Here is a 12794-nt window from a genome sequence, read left to right as displayed (position 1 = left end):
GGCAGAAGCGCGGGATGATCTACAAGGTGAGTGGCGGACCAGACAGTCATCCTCTCACACCTAACACTCTGCTCGTTTGCCTCTCATACCTTGCCGCTATTTTCTAACAACCTAGGTGCATTTGAAGGTCAAAACATTAGCAATCATATACCGTGTGTGTGTGTGTGTATATAGATATATATATATGGGCGTGTGTCATTCGATGGCGGGGATGTACTTTATGAGGCGTCCGGCAGATGCAGCAGGGCTTGACATCATGTGACAAGCCATTGGTCACATGATGTCATCTCCGTCATCACCTTCTCCTCGTCTCTCCCTCCATCATCCTGTCAATGGCTCTATAGGCTGGCCGCCTTTATCGGCGCACGGAGACGCACGTCTGTCGATGGAGGAATTCATTTTGTCTGCCAATCACAATAGGGGAGTGGTCAATGAGCGCACATGTGCCAATACGTCGACGGGCCTGATGACTGACTTCTGTCTGGTCTATTTTTCATTTTTTATTTTTTTGTCTGCTGCTGCTACTTGACTGAGGGACTTGTTATGTTGTTATGAATTACTAGTTGGTGTGTGTAAGGAATGGTAAAGTGGGTGACTGCAGGTGGACGGTAACGCTGAGGTTGTGAAGTTGAACATGTAGCGTGAATGACTGCAGAGACCTTGACTCGTAATGTGTGATAATGCAAATGGAACGTGCAAGAAAATATTTTAGTTTATTGCATTTCTCATCAGACAATGATCAGATTGGATTTGTTTTCCTTTCAAATTAAGCATGTGGAGCAAAGTTGTCAATTTTTTTTTATTCTGAGCCACATCATGCTCATCGTTTCCCCTCATGAATAGTATGACCACGTAAAATTATACCAATCGATGGATATTAAAAGTCTACACACCCCTGTTCAAATGACAGGCGATGGTGAAATAAAATTTTACCAAGATGAATCATTTTTAAAAATCTGATTTAATGTGGCATATAATTAGTCAGTCGGTCAATTTAAAAATATGATTTTTTTTCAAGAAGGGAAGTAAAAAATAGCTGCAATAAAGTGGCTGCACAAGTCTGCACACCCCCGTTTTCACTAGAGTGGGTCTGTGTTCAGGATGAACCAATCACATTCAAACTCATAGCACAGTCATCAGGATGTACACTTGCCTCCATTTAAAGTGCATCTGATGAATCCCAGATACATTTCAAATGTACTCGTAGGCTGTTCACAACATTTTTGTAACAAGTGGATTTAGCAGGACGCTACACGTAAACATGACTTACTGGCTTTGAGAGACCAACTGAGCACAATTTGAGTTTGAATATAAATTGTTGCTCAATGTGAACATTAGAAGAGACAGCTGCGCATACAGCAGATTTTTCATCATGCAATTTTAAGTACACCGCTGGATAAAACAATGATCTGTTGAATTTACTCAATTTTATGTCATCAGGTGGTTGGCAAAAACTGTTTAACTATGAACTACAACCATTTATATATAGCTTGTCTAACCACAACCTGAATGACTGAGATGCTACACAGACAAATATGTATCGACGCTTTTTACTTACCGAGCTGGTGGTGTATCGAGTCGCTTGACCTTGATACTGCAATGAGCAAAAATATATATATTTTTAAATACTAGATAGACAGAATAAAGAATAAAATATACAATTTCAGTTTGTAATATTCCACGTGAATAAGACATGAATAAAAAAATATATAGGGATCTTAACAGTACTGTACTGACAGAGATAATGTTTGACAATATCGGAGACCTATTAATTTAACAACGTTTGCATTATTGTGTTCACTGCAGTGGCCTTTGTCTTTGTCAAGGCTTTTTTTCAGGTGACATTGTGCAGGTGTACCTAATCAAGTGGCCAGCGACAAAATGGCAAATGAAGATTCAATGAAAAAAAAAAGAATAATAATATAGACCCCAAAAGGTTTGTTCATATTTTAAAAGACATAAATGGATCGGTTTTCTAAGAACTTTGAGGACCTTTGTAAAGAGATGTTTTTGAGGAGAATCATTTTGCGTGATCTACAACAACAAAAAAATGGAATGGCTGTGAGACTCATCGAACAAGTCTTTATTTTTAACTTGAGTGGAATGAATAATTCAACATATTTTAAATTCAACTGAATTTAATCCCAGAATAAATCAGAATGTTCACCGGGCGCAGAAATCTAATGTGCGTGGTAAATGGTTTTTTAAAAAAATAATTTTCCGATTTCATATGCTCCCAAAAGTCTTCTTGGGTTTCAAACCACATCAATGCTGCCTCTTAAAGACATTTCTATCAAAAACACGGCAAGTCAACCTTTAATCAGTCCTCCGCTTAGGCTTTAATGATTCATCTGTCATCGTCCACGTGTTTATTCGTGGACCCTAATGGGAACCATCGGACGCATCAGTCATGTTTGTGGAAGTGCAACCAAAAGAATGTTCCTGTCGGACAACTAGCATCCATGTCTGCTGGGGCGTTTTGGTCAAACAGGTCCTCGGAGGTGGACTGTGACTTGTTGTTCAGGTGCTTGTTTGAACAGCGTGATCTGTTGTTTGGGCTTTCGTGTGTGTGTGTGCGTGTGTGTGTGTGTGCGTGTGCTGTGACAACAAACTCGGGGTGTGACCGTGGGATGACCCGAGGCTTTCTTTTTCGGGGGGTTGGGGGGGGCGGTGTCAGCTGGTTTTCCAATTCACTCACCAAGGCTCCACGGGGCCTCGGAGAGAGCTCAAAGAGGCCTAAATTTCCTCCAAGCACTTTCAGCACTAAATGGTATCGTCATTTTTTTCAGCTTGTCTTTAAAAGCCATTTCAAATACCTCGTGGCCTTTATTTGTAAAACGTTGTTGTGGTAGATATAGTGTGATATTTTTTAAAGAAAACTTTTCAGAGCAATTTCATTGTTTGACATCCTTCAAAGACGGATGTTACGAGATAGAGCTAAAGTGTACAATATAAACGAGGCAGCTGCGATAAAGTTGAGTCACTAGGGTTTAAAATATATTTAAATAAAGAAAGGAACTACATATTTCGAACTGCGTTTTGACTTTTGCAAAAAGCGTGGCGGAATTTCATAAACGACGTCACAAATTCTTTCGGAGCTAAAACAAACAAACCAATCTACGAGACACTTTAGCTTAATCCTGTACGGAGAAACGTACGCTTAAAATATACAGATAGAACGTAAGACGTTACGTTTTCAAATTTCTTATTTCAAAACATACATCCAGATAAATATGAATGTAAATATAAAACGAACAACTTTATCATATTATCATCCCTGGAAACTCGTGGCTCGGTTTTGTCGTTCCGTTTAAAATAAATAAAAAATAATCTCTAAGCTGCAACAACTTGTCATGATTTGTTCAAATCGTGATTCGAATCAAATAAAACTGTAAAATAAGACGTTCACGACACCACGGCGTGGTGGTTTTAAGAGAATCCATTGTTTTTTTCGCAGCATTTCGTTTTCACAAACAATCACACACACACGTACACGTGAAAAGAATTACCTCGCGATGACGCCAACCCCGTTCAATAAAACACGTATATGCAATGTTTCAAAAGCGCTTTTAAATGATAACAATGAAACGCGGCAGAACTTACAGCCTTGCGTATTTTTTTGCTGCAGTCCCAGCAGGTTTCCACAGCTCCAAGAGAGCAGATCCTGCAGGTGCAAGGATCCAGCTTCAGGTGGATCCTTTCCCCTTTTATGGGAGGAAGGAGTCGCATACTGCACGCCAGGAATTAAAACAATTAGGGGAAAAACTGGGGACTGATAAATGCCACGTGAGAAAAGAAAGAAAGAGACTAAAAATTATACCAGAAGACGACATGTCACTTTTCATACATGAAATCGGAGTTAAACAAAATGACGTGAGCACTTCTGTAACTTTTCACCCTTCCTATTGGCGCGGATGATGACACTTCCTCGTAAGTTTGGGCGCTGGGGAGCAAACGCTGACAGGGCCGGTGGGGCTGCATCCTTGTCGATATCCTAACCTCCGTGTTTGGATCGATACTCTTTATTTTTCCATCAGCCACCCTTTCTCCAATAATTTTGTCGTCGCAAATGACAGCAAAATCATGTTATTACCTCTCGCGGGACCGCGTACGGCTGGGTGCATCCTGGCGTAAACGTTTTTTTTTAAATGACGTAATACGTTCAGCAACAAATAACACCACGTGAAATTTAAGAGGTAATCTCACTTTAATAATCCGTATGACTGACCCGTAAACGTTTGAGGTATGTGCTCGGTTAATATACAAATAGAAGCCGGCAACACGTGACAGGCGAAACTGATAAAACTCAGCATACCGATAACACGTGAACGCACCATGCGGCTCTTACACAAGACATTCACATAATAGGCGCAGAGATGTGGATTATGATGATTGTTGTGACTTTGGCAGATTGGAGGTAAGGTCCAAAGAAGTAAATACTGCACATTTTCTGGATAATTACGTGGACGCACAATAAAAAAGACGTCGACATCCCACGGTTCGCTTTGCCTGCATTTCCAAAAAGTGCACGAGTTCCTCCAACATGTCCATTTGGTAACGCAGGAGTTTGGCTGCTTTGGGAAGGAGGCGAGTGGCTTTTAATTGGAGCAGTAAGGGTCCGCCCCAGCGGAGGAAGGAGGGGAGGGGGTCGAAGGAGCCGAAACCGACTTATCCGAGGCAGCGTCGTCCATTTTCTTTTGAAGGCGCTCGCCGGGGTCAGAGGGCACGGCCTTGACCGGGAGGAGCCCTTCTTTCTCCCGCTTCTTCTGCTTCATCCTACGGTTCTGGAACCAGATTTTCACTTGAGTCTCATTCAGTTGCAGCGTGGCGGCGATCTCCACGCGCCGCGCTCGGGTCAGGTACTTGTTAAAGTGGAACTCCTTCTCCAGCTCAGTCAGCTGCTTGGTGGTGAAGTTGGTCCGCACCGTGTTGGGCTGACTTCCGTAGCCGTACTCACCTGACCTCCCTTAAAAGAAAAGAAGAAAATAAAAACAAGACATGAATAATAGTGTTGAATATGAGTTCACACTGACACGGCATCATACTGTAAATTTCTCCTGTGAATGAATATCTCTCTATTTAGGGTTCACGTGCCACCACCAAAGTATTGGAAACACCACAGAATGATGCAGCGCAAATAATCCGAGAATAAACGTGAGCTCAGTTTTGCCGTTTGATTCGATGTTTTTTAATGACATGATTCTCTCTTGTGCAATGAAACGTTTCCTTTGCAGTGCACATGAATGTCAACAACGTTCGACTTGCTCGCCATAAACTTTAGGTAAATGGGTTGAAACCGCGTTACGCTATATTGGCAATCACAGCAAGAATTTCATTTCACATGATGACAACACTTTGAGTCTTTAAAAATCATGTTACCCTGCTCAACTCGGTCTGACACATGCCACGCGAGGACATCATTGCTACACTTGCACAATGTCACGAAACTGCAAAAAAATAATAATAATACAGCAGTTTATTTAAATTAACATTTATAGATTCATAAGATATACAGTAAGAAAAAAACGAACTAAATAAAGGTTCTGCTGTTCTTTGGCTTGCACATATAAGCGAACCAGTCCGACACGACCGTTATCCAGCACTCCACGTTGCTATTTTGAATATCACGTTTCTAAAGAACCTCCGGTTGTGCACGTCAATACAACCAAATACAAATACAGCCGCTCAAGTGCGCGCCCGGATACGAGACCCACCTATTTTGGGGGGATTCCTCTTGACTTTCATCCAATCGAAGGTCTGAGCGATGGAGGCTCCCTCCGACAGAGGGGAACAGCATCCCTCCAGGTGAGCCGCGTGCAGAGGGGAGAGAGAGTTTGAGCAGCCTGGGAACGGGGTGGCTTGCTCGTGCCCCCCTCCGTATGCCGGGTGGGCATACTGCAATTGACCCAAAGGGGCTGCACTGTAACCCTGGCGATGCTGCGCCACCACTGACGTAGAAAGGTTACCCGAGTACACGAGCGGGCCGCACTGTGGGAACGCCGCGGTGGAATCGACTTCCTGGTTGAGCGCGTAATGGTTGTAGGACGCGCAGAAACTTTGCGCGCCGTAGCCCGAGCCGCAGGGCGGGTAAGGGAGCCCCAAATTCCCCGCGGGGGGCTGGTACGAGCCCGGCTGCTGGTGCTGGTGGTGGTGGTGGGGGGAGTCGTCCGGGGAAGCCCTGCTAGCCATGAAGTGCTCATCCGCGCCGCAATTGTTCACTGTCACGGAGCACGACTGGAAAGTTGTAATCCCGTGATCCGGGTGGAACGCTCTGACGGAACACGAGCCACCCTCACCGCTCATGAGCGAATAATCTAAGAAAGTGCTCATTGTGGCATATTGGAGCCAGGGAGCGCCCGGAGCACCTCTGATCTCTCCTCTCTTACCCCGAGTGACCGTGCCAACATTTACCTATACTCTGATAACAGGAGAAGGGTGAGGGGGTGGGGGGTTTGGGGGGGTTAAAGGAGGGCGCTGACCGACATCAATGAACGGGAGTGGTCACGTGGGTCCGGGTCAGCCAGTGAGACACTTGAGCTGATCCTCTCAGCCGCTGACAGATTGCCGTTTGAGTGGCTATTTAAATTCCAGCCGCTCGTCGATCAAGGTGACGCGCCAGGCACTCGCGCAGTGGCCGAGCAAACAATAAAAGCCGGGCGGCAGACGTCGGCGGACGGCGGTTCGCCTCGCACGCACGGGACGGTCGGGTATGCTCTGTGGAACCCAAGGCGGATGCGTGAACTCTGACCTCAGGTACAAGCGTCCTTTTTTTTTTAGGGGAGCCAATCGTGCATGTTGTCATTAAATCGTGTCATCCTAGGGGAGGGGGGGCTTTTTTTTCTCTCGGGATGGATGAATGTGTGTCACTGCCAGAGGCTATCAGTGTCCCATTCCGATGCCAAATGTTTCACGCTTTAACACTGCGAGGGATTTACTCAGCAAATATTGTCACAGCGGGGCAGAGAGGGCAAATGTTTCACTCCATTGACACCCAAAAGAAGCCAGCGCAAGATAATAGCCATGTTACTATGACTTTGTTTCCTCATTAGGGTCACATTTATCTGCCTATCAAGAGTTGCTGGGAGGTGAAAGAAACGCCAAGATGTCCTAATAGAATGTGCTATTAATTCAGTTGGCTCTCTGGGTCAACTCTGACTTAACTTACACGGTGTATGTATTCATTATGCCGTGATCAAATGATGTGCTAATGCCTGGCCAGCGGTGGTGCTCGCGCATAGCCCCTGGGTTGATTACCCCGTTAGAAAGTTCATCAAATAAAGCTGCTGGGGGAAATAAATTAATGGTCGTGAAGATTCTGCGCCGGGAAGAGAGAGTGGGAGTTGAGTGGGAGTGGGAGCAGACCGCAGGGCAACCTCTTGACTGAGGAGGAAGGAGGGAGGGGGGAAAAAAAGAAGAGAAGGAAACGAAGGGGGAGGGTGCACGATCATTGAGGAGGATGAGCGCCCTTAGTGGTCAAAATATGGCATGGCACCTAAAATTGAAAGGAAATGGTTATGAACGTGAATTGCAACATCGAACACAAATCGCCACATAGATGAAGACATGTAATAAAACGGAATTTGGTGACATTTAATAAATTATCTATCTCAACTGTGTAGAACTGATTAGTATTCAAGTGGCCAAAATATCCAGCAGAGGCGCACTTACCCAGCCTGTTTTCGACGTCTCCCTTCTCCAACACACCTGATTCAATTCATCTGGATCGTTATCAAGCTTCTGCAGAACTTGCTGATCAGCCGCTCATTTGAATCAGGTGTTTTGGCGAAGGCGGACCTCCAAAACAGGTTGAAGACTTGCTCTTGAGGACCGGGCTTCGGCATCCCTGTTCTAAACTATATTTATAAATTATTGTCTCAGGGGCCCCCCTATGCATCCGTCAAGCCCCCTTCAATCCCGAGAGGAAGAAAAAAAAATCCTGGATATATTTTAGTATACGTACATATGCGTATACATGTGTATAGCTATATACATCTGTATACACGGACATACACACACACATGTATCGCGATCAGGCGATACATGTGTACAGCAGTACAGGATTGGCATATATTGAGCAACGCCTTTCATTGCCACTTGCAAAAACCGATCACCCACAGCTCATACTTTGCAGCCTGCAGCCAACTACAGACGAATCTGATGTGTGCTTTGTAGCATCCCCTCCCCCCGTTCCTCAACAGTGCACGTTACATCAAACCAGTAGCTGAATGTTTGTGCATTTTCTGCACGGCCAATTTGAAACGATGTCTTGTTTTTTTTGTAAAGTAAGGTGATGAACGTTTGAATAGATTCAAGTAACTGTTAATTGATTCTTATCATTATTGTTACTGAACATCTCTCAAATTGAAAATTGTGCACGTGATCCATATCAAAATCAGTATCGGCTGATATCATTCACGGAGGATCGATATTGGAATCAGGAGTATAAAACCGTGATGAGAACATGCCCGGTATATATACAGTATGTGCTGTCAACATATGTATGTATACACATATGTATACAGTACATATATTGCATACGCGCGTGTGTTTTTTTTTCAAGAGGACATAAAATGCATGATGCAAACTTGTAAGCAAAGCTAAGTAGCAGTCAATACTCTTTCATTCCCTTCCCCCTCCCACCTCCCTTCTGACATCCCATCTGCAGCAGAGAGCATGCGTGGGCGCGCAGAATGCTGCATGTCAGTGGAGCCAGCCAACAGCAGGCCACGCAGCTCTCTGTGCTCTTTGTGTGAGCACATGTGTGCACAGAAAAGACGCGTTGTCTCGGAATGATTTGGTTATGGACACCAATACTGCAGGGTTCCCCCACCACTAAGCCGCCCCCCCCACACACACTCTCTACATCTGTTTTAAAAACACAAAGAGACCACATAGGTATATACACTCACTCGGTTGATTTTTTTTGGGGGGGGGGGTGCGCTACAGATGAGCTGTTTTTGGTTCGTGTATTATTCAATCGATCGGTGCAACTGGTGGTTGTTGATTCGACACACAAAGTTACATCCCGATATTGAACCAAAGTGGGCTATTAAACGATTCCCATAAGTCAACTCAAGTGCAAAGCCAGAGAGCAAAGCTATTTATAATCATCATATCGAATCTCAATATTTCACCGTGACGGCTTCAGCAAATGATCCTGGAAAATCATTGTGACAATAAGAAAATAATGCCAATGACACATATATGTTTGGGCAAAAGAAAAAAAAAAGAAAATATTATACTCCCGGTCTGTTTTGAATTTGAGCTCCATACGGGAAGTGAGCAGCCTGCACAGACATGCAACTCATGCGAGCCGCTGCAGGAGAGCAAGCCTGTTTAAACAGGCCATAAAAATGAATCATTACCCAACGCGTGGAGGGACTCGGCCCCCCCTTTAAGCTAAGATATCGAGGAAACCCGTACGAAAATGTAAGTGGGCTTGTATTTGTGACACGATTGGACTCCTTAATGTTCGTCCCATTCATGCCGCGGTGATTTATGAGGTCCTGGAAGCAAACATGGCTCGGCTCTTTTTGCGTGCAGAAAGCACCATGTCAAGTACTTGGCCATGCAAAATCCAAACGTACTGATTCATTAAATTTGGTCACGTTTTTGAATGTAAAAAAAAAATTATATATATATATATATATATATATATATGCACAAACACACACACACACACCACTTTGTAAATGTATTTCTCCGAATTTTAACTCGTGTGTGCGTCACACATCAGCCCCCCATATCTTATTTATATTCATTGCCAACCTGTTGTTTCTATTTGCATACCCTCCACTATTTTATTATCCCGCGCGTTTTCCACTATAAATTAACACAACAGTCGATCATCGCAGCGCAAGTAGAATAAGACTCCAAAAACACGAAACAAAAGATTGTAGCAAGTTAATTGTATTCTAACAAAAATAGTCAAGACATTGGAAGCTATACAAAAATAAAAACGACCACGCTTCATCCAGGCGGGATATTGTAGAATTTCCACACACACCCATAATAATTTTCACCCCTCCCCCCCCAAAAAAATCGTTACGATAGTTACTGTCCTCTTAACCTCTTACCGTGCCGAATATACACCGACGTGAGTTAAGCCCGAAAAGAACAAGAACCAGTCGTGATTGATTTGCGTTAATAGTTGAGATTCTGCAGGTCGATTGTAGTCAGAGATTCCGAGAAAAAATAGAAAGTATCTGCAGAAATGTCCACGGGACTGTCCAGGGATTCCGACAAGCTCGGCGAGGCAGCGTCGGAAAGCTGCAGGCAGGAATCCGACGAGAAAGCTTGGAAATCGTGTATAGAAACCTCGAGGCTTGGGGGACTGTCGCCATTGTCCGGCACGGATGCCGAGCCGGGGCCCATTGTTGACACGCAGCCCGGAACAGTGGGTGACGGGTTGGGAAAATGTTTCAGATTTTTCTCATTGCTGTTCAGCGACGCAGCAGCAAAGCTCACCGAGTTGCTATTGTGGACTTGCTGCGCGGATTCCAGATTGTTGTTGTGAAAGGAGAAAGTGTCTCTCTCCAGCAGGGCCCCGCTTTGCTCGTACGGGGGCCCCTCGTCGTCATCGTCGCTGTGCATTCCGTCTTCCCCGCCGCCGGGACCCTTGCCCGACTCGCCGTTGTGGTTCTCCTTGCTTTGCGTCTGACGCTTGTGCTTCATGCGCCGGTTCTGGAACCACACTTTGACCTGCCGCTCGGTCAGGTCGAGCAGGGCCGCGATTTCCACCCTCCTGGGTCGGCACAGATACTTGTTGAAGTGGAATTCCTTTTCCAGCTCCAGCAGCTGGGTGTTGGTGTAGGCCGTCCTGAGCCGGCGGGAGCCGCCGCTTATCCCTCCGCCTTCCGCGACCTCGGGCGAGCCTGCGGCATCGAGACGGAACCGTTACACGAGGCGGTCTTGCGTGGTTGAAAATGGCTCGAACAAAACCAATACACCCGAAGATATTTGCTAAAAAAAGCGACTCGTCCGTTTTTATCTCGTCCAAGTGGGGAGGCAAACACACACACACACACAAAAAAAGCTCCACACAGGGAGCGAGAGACTAATGAATTCTGCAACTGCCCTCCACGGCAACGGAACTCCATCACTCTTCATTACTGTCACACATCAAAAGTGTGACTGGGGGAATAAATCAGACAATATCAGCAAACTTTCACCAAACTTTTCTTTGCGCTTCCCACCTAAATTGCTCATATCGCATTTTTTAAGCAAGCGGCTTAAAATTCAAAACTGAAAAAAAACCCGACAAGAGTAATAATAAAAATGACCCACCTTTTGGAGAGAAGCACACGGGCCCATTAGTGGATAAAGCGGTAGCGGTGGACGTGGGCAGGTGGTTCCGCTTGGAGGCTTTCTTCTCCCGCATCCACGGGTACTCCGGGGGCAGAGAGGCGGTGGGCAGCGGGCTGCATCCGTCGGGGCTGTGTCTCGGACGGCCGTGGCGCGGATGGCTGCCCGGATTGAGGCTGGGGATGGTCTGCTCGAAGGGAGGAGGAATCAGTGTCGAGCTCTTGATTGATGAACTTTGAAATGAATCAGCGACAGGGGGGAAAGATGTCAGGCACTCAGCAAGCGACGGCTGACTATTGATAAATCCGCTCTCTCGCTCGAATTCGTAATTCATCTCCTCTCCCTGCGAGCCCAGGAAAGTTTGCACGCGTTACTGTCGACAAACTCAATGGCCAAAGCGCAGACGAAAATCATTCAAAAAAAAAATGTACCGTGATGGCTTCCTCTTCCTATTTCTGTGATTACGGCCGTGTGGGGACCGAGCTACTAGCAAACTATTGAATTCATGGAGACAAGGTTGAAATTGGACCGAGTTGCCTGTCACATGATTACCTCTGCCCAATGACAATTTGGGCTTTAATCAAAAGAAGCCCCTGACTGCCTGATTGATCCCCCCCCCACCCCAAAAAAAGTCTTCTGCTGCTGCCGCTCAGCTGTGCCACGTTTATTTACATCTTAATCCTCCCGACTGCGCACCACTAAGAGAAAAAAACCCCACCCGGGGTGGTGGGGGGGGGGGTGGAGGAAAAAAAAACTGTGTTTTTTAAGAATGGCCGACTCACTATTACAGGGAAGAACCGCAAGCTTAGGGCGCGCGGATTCGTGCACTCCTCTTTCTCGTATTGTTTGAGGATGTCAGGCGAGAACGCCCCCCACGACGCACGCGCCCAAGCGCGCGCGCACGCACACACAACATACCCTAAAAGTGCTATTAAGACTTTTTCATTGAATCCTTCATTTTTTTCCTATACACTACGCATAAAATATACGAGGATGAGCAGCACTAAAAAAAATAAAAGCACCGATTTAATCATTCGTGACACTTTGAGGCCGTGAACGCACCACGACAGCAGTTTTGACGTACGTGTGCACTCATATTCGGACACAAAAATCAACATATTAACCTGCAATATGTGACTTGTTTACGCACGCGAGGATGAACGCTGCGACGGTTCCAATCGCAGCCAACCCGCTTTCCCGTTAGCCCCCTTTAAACGCCTTCCAACACAATAAAGGCGTCTACGGTGAGCTTTCAAACTAAGCAATGACCATAATGGTTGTCATAAACATTAAAAACGAATCATTTGAAGCGTTATTACGGAACAGCCCCCCCGCCCCCTCCTCCGACTCTGCTTTATTGTCCTTCCAAAGTCATCTGTGAACGTCACATTTATGGGAATGTCCCCCCCCCCCTTTTTTTTAAACACACCGTGGTATATTTCCATCCATAGAAAAAAAATAGGACTTGGTGAGGAAGAGGGAGGATGAAG

At 45.5% G+C, this 12794-nt stretch overlaps 2 protein-coding genes across 3 annotated transcripts; both read right to left on the bottom strand.

The window, feature by feature from the left end:
* Window positions 1-4206: 4206 nt before the first annotated feature.
* On the bottom strand, window positions 4207-6753 carry hoxa1a (homeobox A1a). Of its 2 annotated transcripts, XM_052070396.1 has the most exons (3): window positions 5715-6753; window positions 4864-4966; window positions 4635-4784 (listed from the first exon to the last, which is right to left on the bottom strand). In XM_052070396.1, exons 1-3 carry the CDS (start codon window positions 6328-6330, stop codon window positions 4772-4774), a joined length of 732 nt encoding a protein of 243 aa, XP_051926356.1. In that variant the 5' UTR covers window positions 6331-6753; the 3' UTR covers window positions 4635-4771. The 2 variants fall into 2 exon arrangements, with proteins under 2 accessions (XP_051926355.1, XP_051926356.1); XM_052070395.1 differs by having other exon boundaries at window positions 4207-4966.
* Window positions 6754-9893: 3140 nt separating this feature from the next.
* LOC127603783 (homeobox protein Hox-A2a-like) lies at window positions 9894-12793 on the bottom strand. Its single transcript, XM_052070391.1, has 2 exons — window positions 11287-12793; window positions 9894-10874 (listed from the first exon to the last, which is right to left on the bottom strand). The coding sequence occupies exons 1-2, from the start codon at window positions 11636-11638 to the stop codon at window positions 10144-10146; spliced, it is 1083 nt and encodes a 360-aa protein (XP_051926351.1). The 5' UTR covers window positions 11639-12793; the 3' UTR covers window positions 9894-10143.
* Between the last annotated feature and the right edge of the window lies 1 nt (window position 12794).

Source organism: Hippocampus zosterae, chromosome 7 (assembly GCF_025434085.1).
Source record: "Hippocampus zosterae strain Florida chromosome 7, ASM2543408v3, whole genome shotgun sequence".
NCBI classification, from domain to species: Eukaryota; Metazoa; Chordata; class Actinopteri; order Syngnathiformes; family Syngnathidae; genus Hippocampus; species Hippocampus zosterae.
Note: the sequence above shows the minus strand (reverse complement) of the source record. Positions and strands in the feature narration are given on the sequence as shown.

Coding starts and splice junctions, on each gene's coding strand:
- LOC127603783 (XM_052070391.1), bottom strand. CDS start 11,638: ATGAATTACGAATTCGAGCGAGAGAGCGGATTTATCAATAGTCAGCCG. Junction 10,875..11,286: donor CGTGTGCTTCTCTCCAAAAG/GTGGGTCATTTT, acceptor TCGATGCCGCAG/GCTCGCCCGAGGTCGCGGAA.
- hoxa1a (XM_052070395.1), bottom strand. CDS start 6,330: ATGAGCACTTTCTTAGATTATTCGCTCATGAGCGGTGAGGGTGGCTCG. Junction 4,967..5,714: donor GAGGAATCCCCCCAAAATAG/GTGGGTCTCGTA, acceptor TTTTCTTTTAAG/GGAGGTCAGGTGAGTACGGC.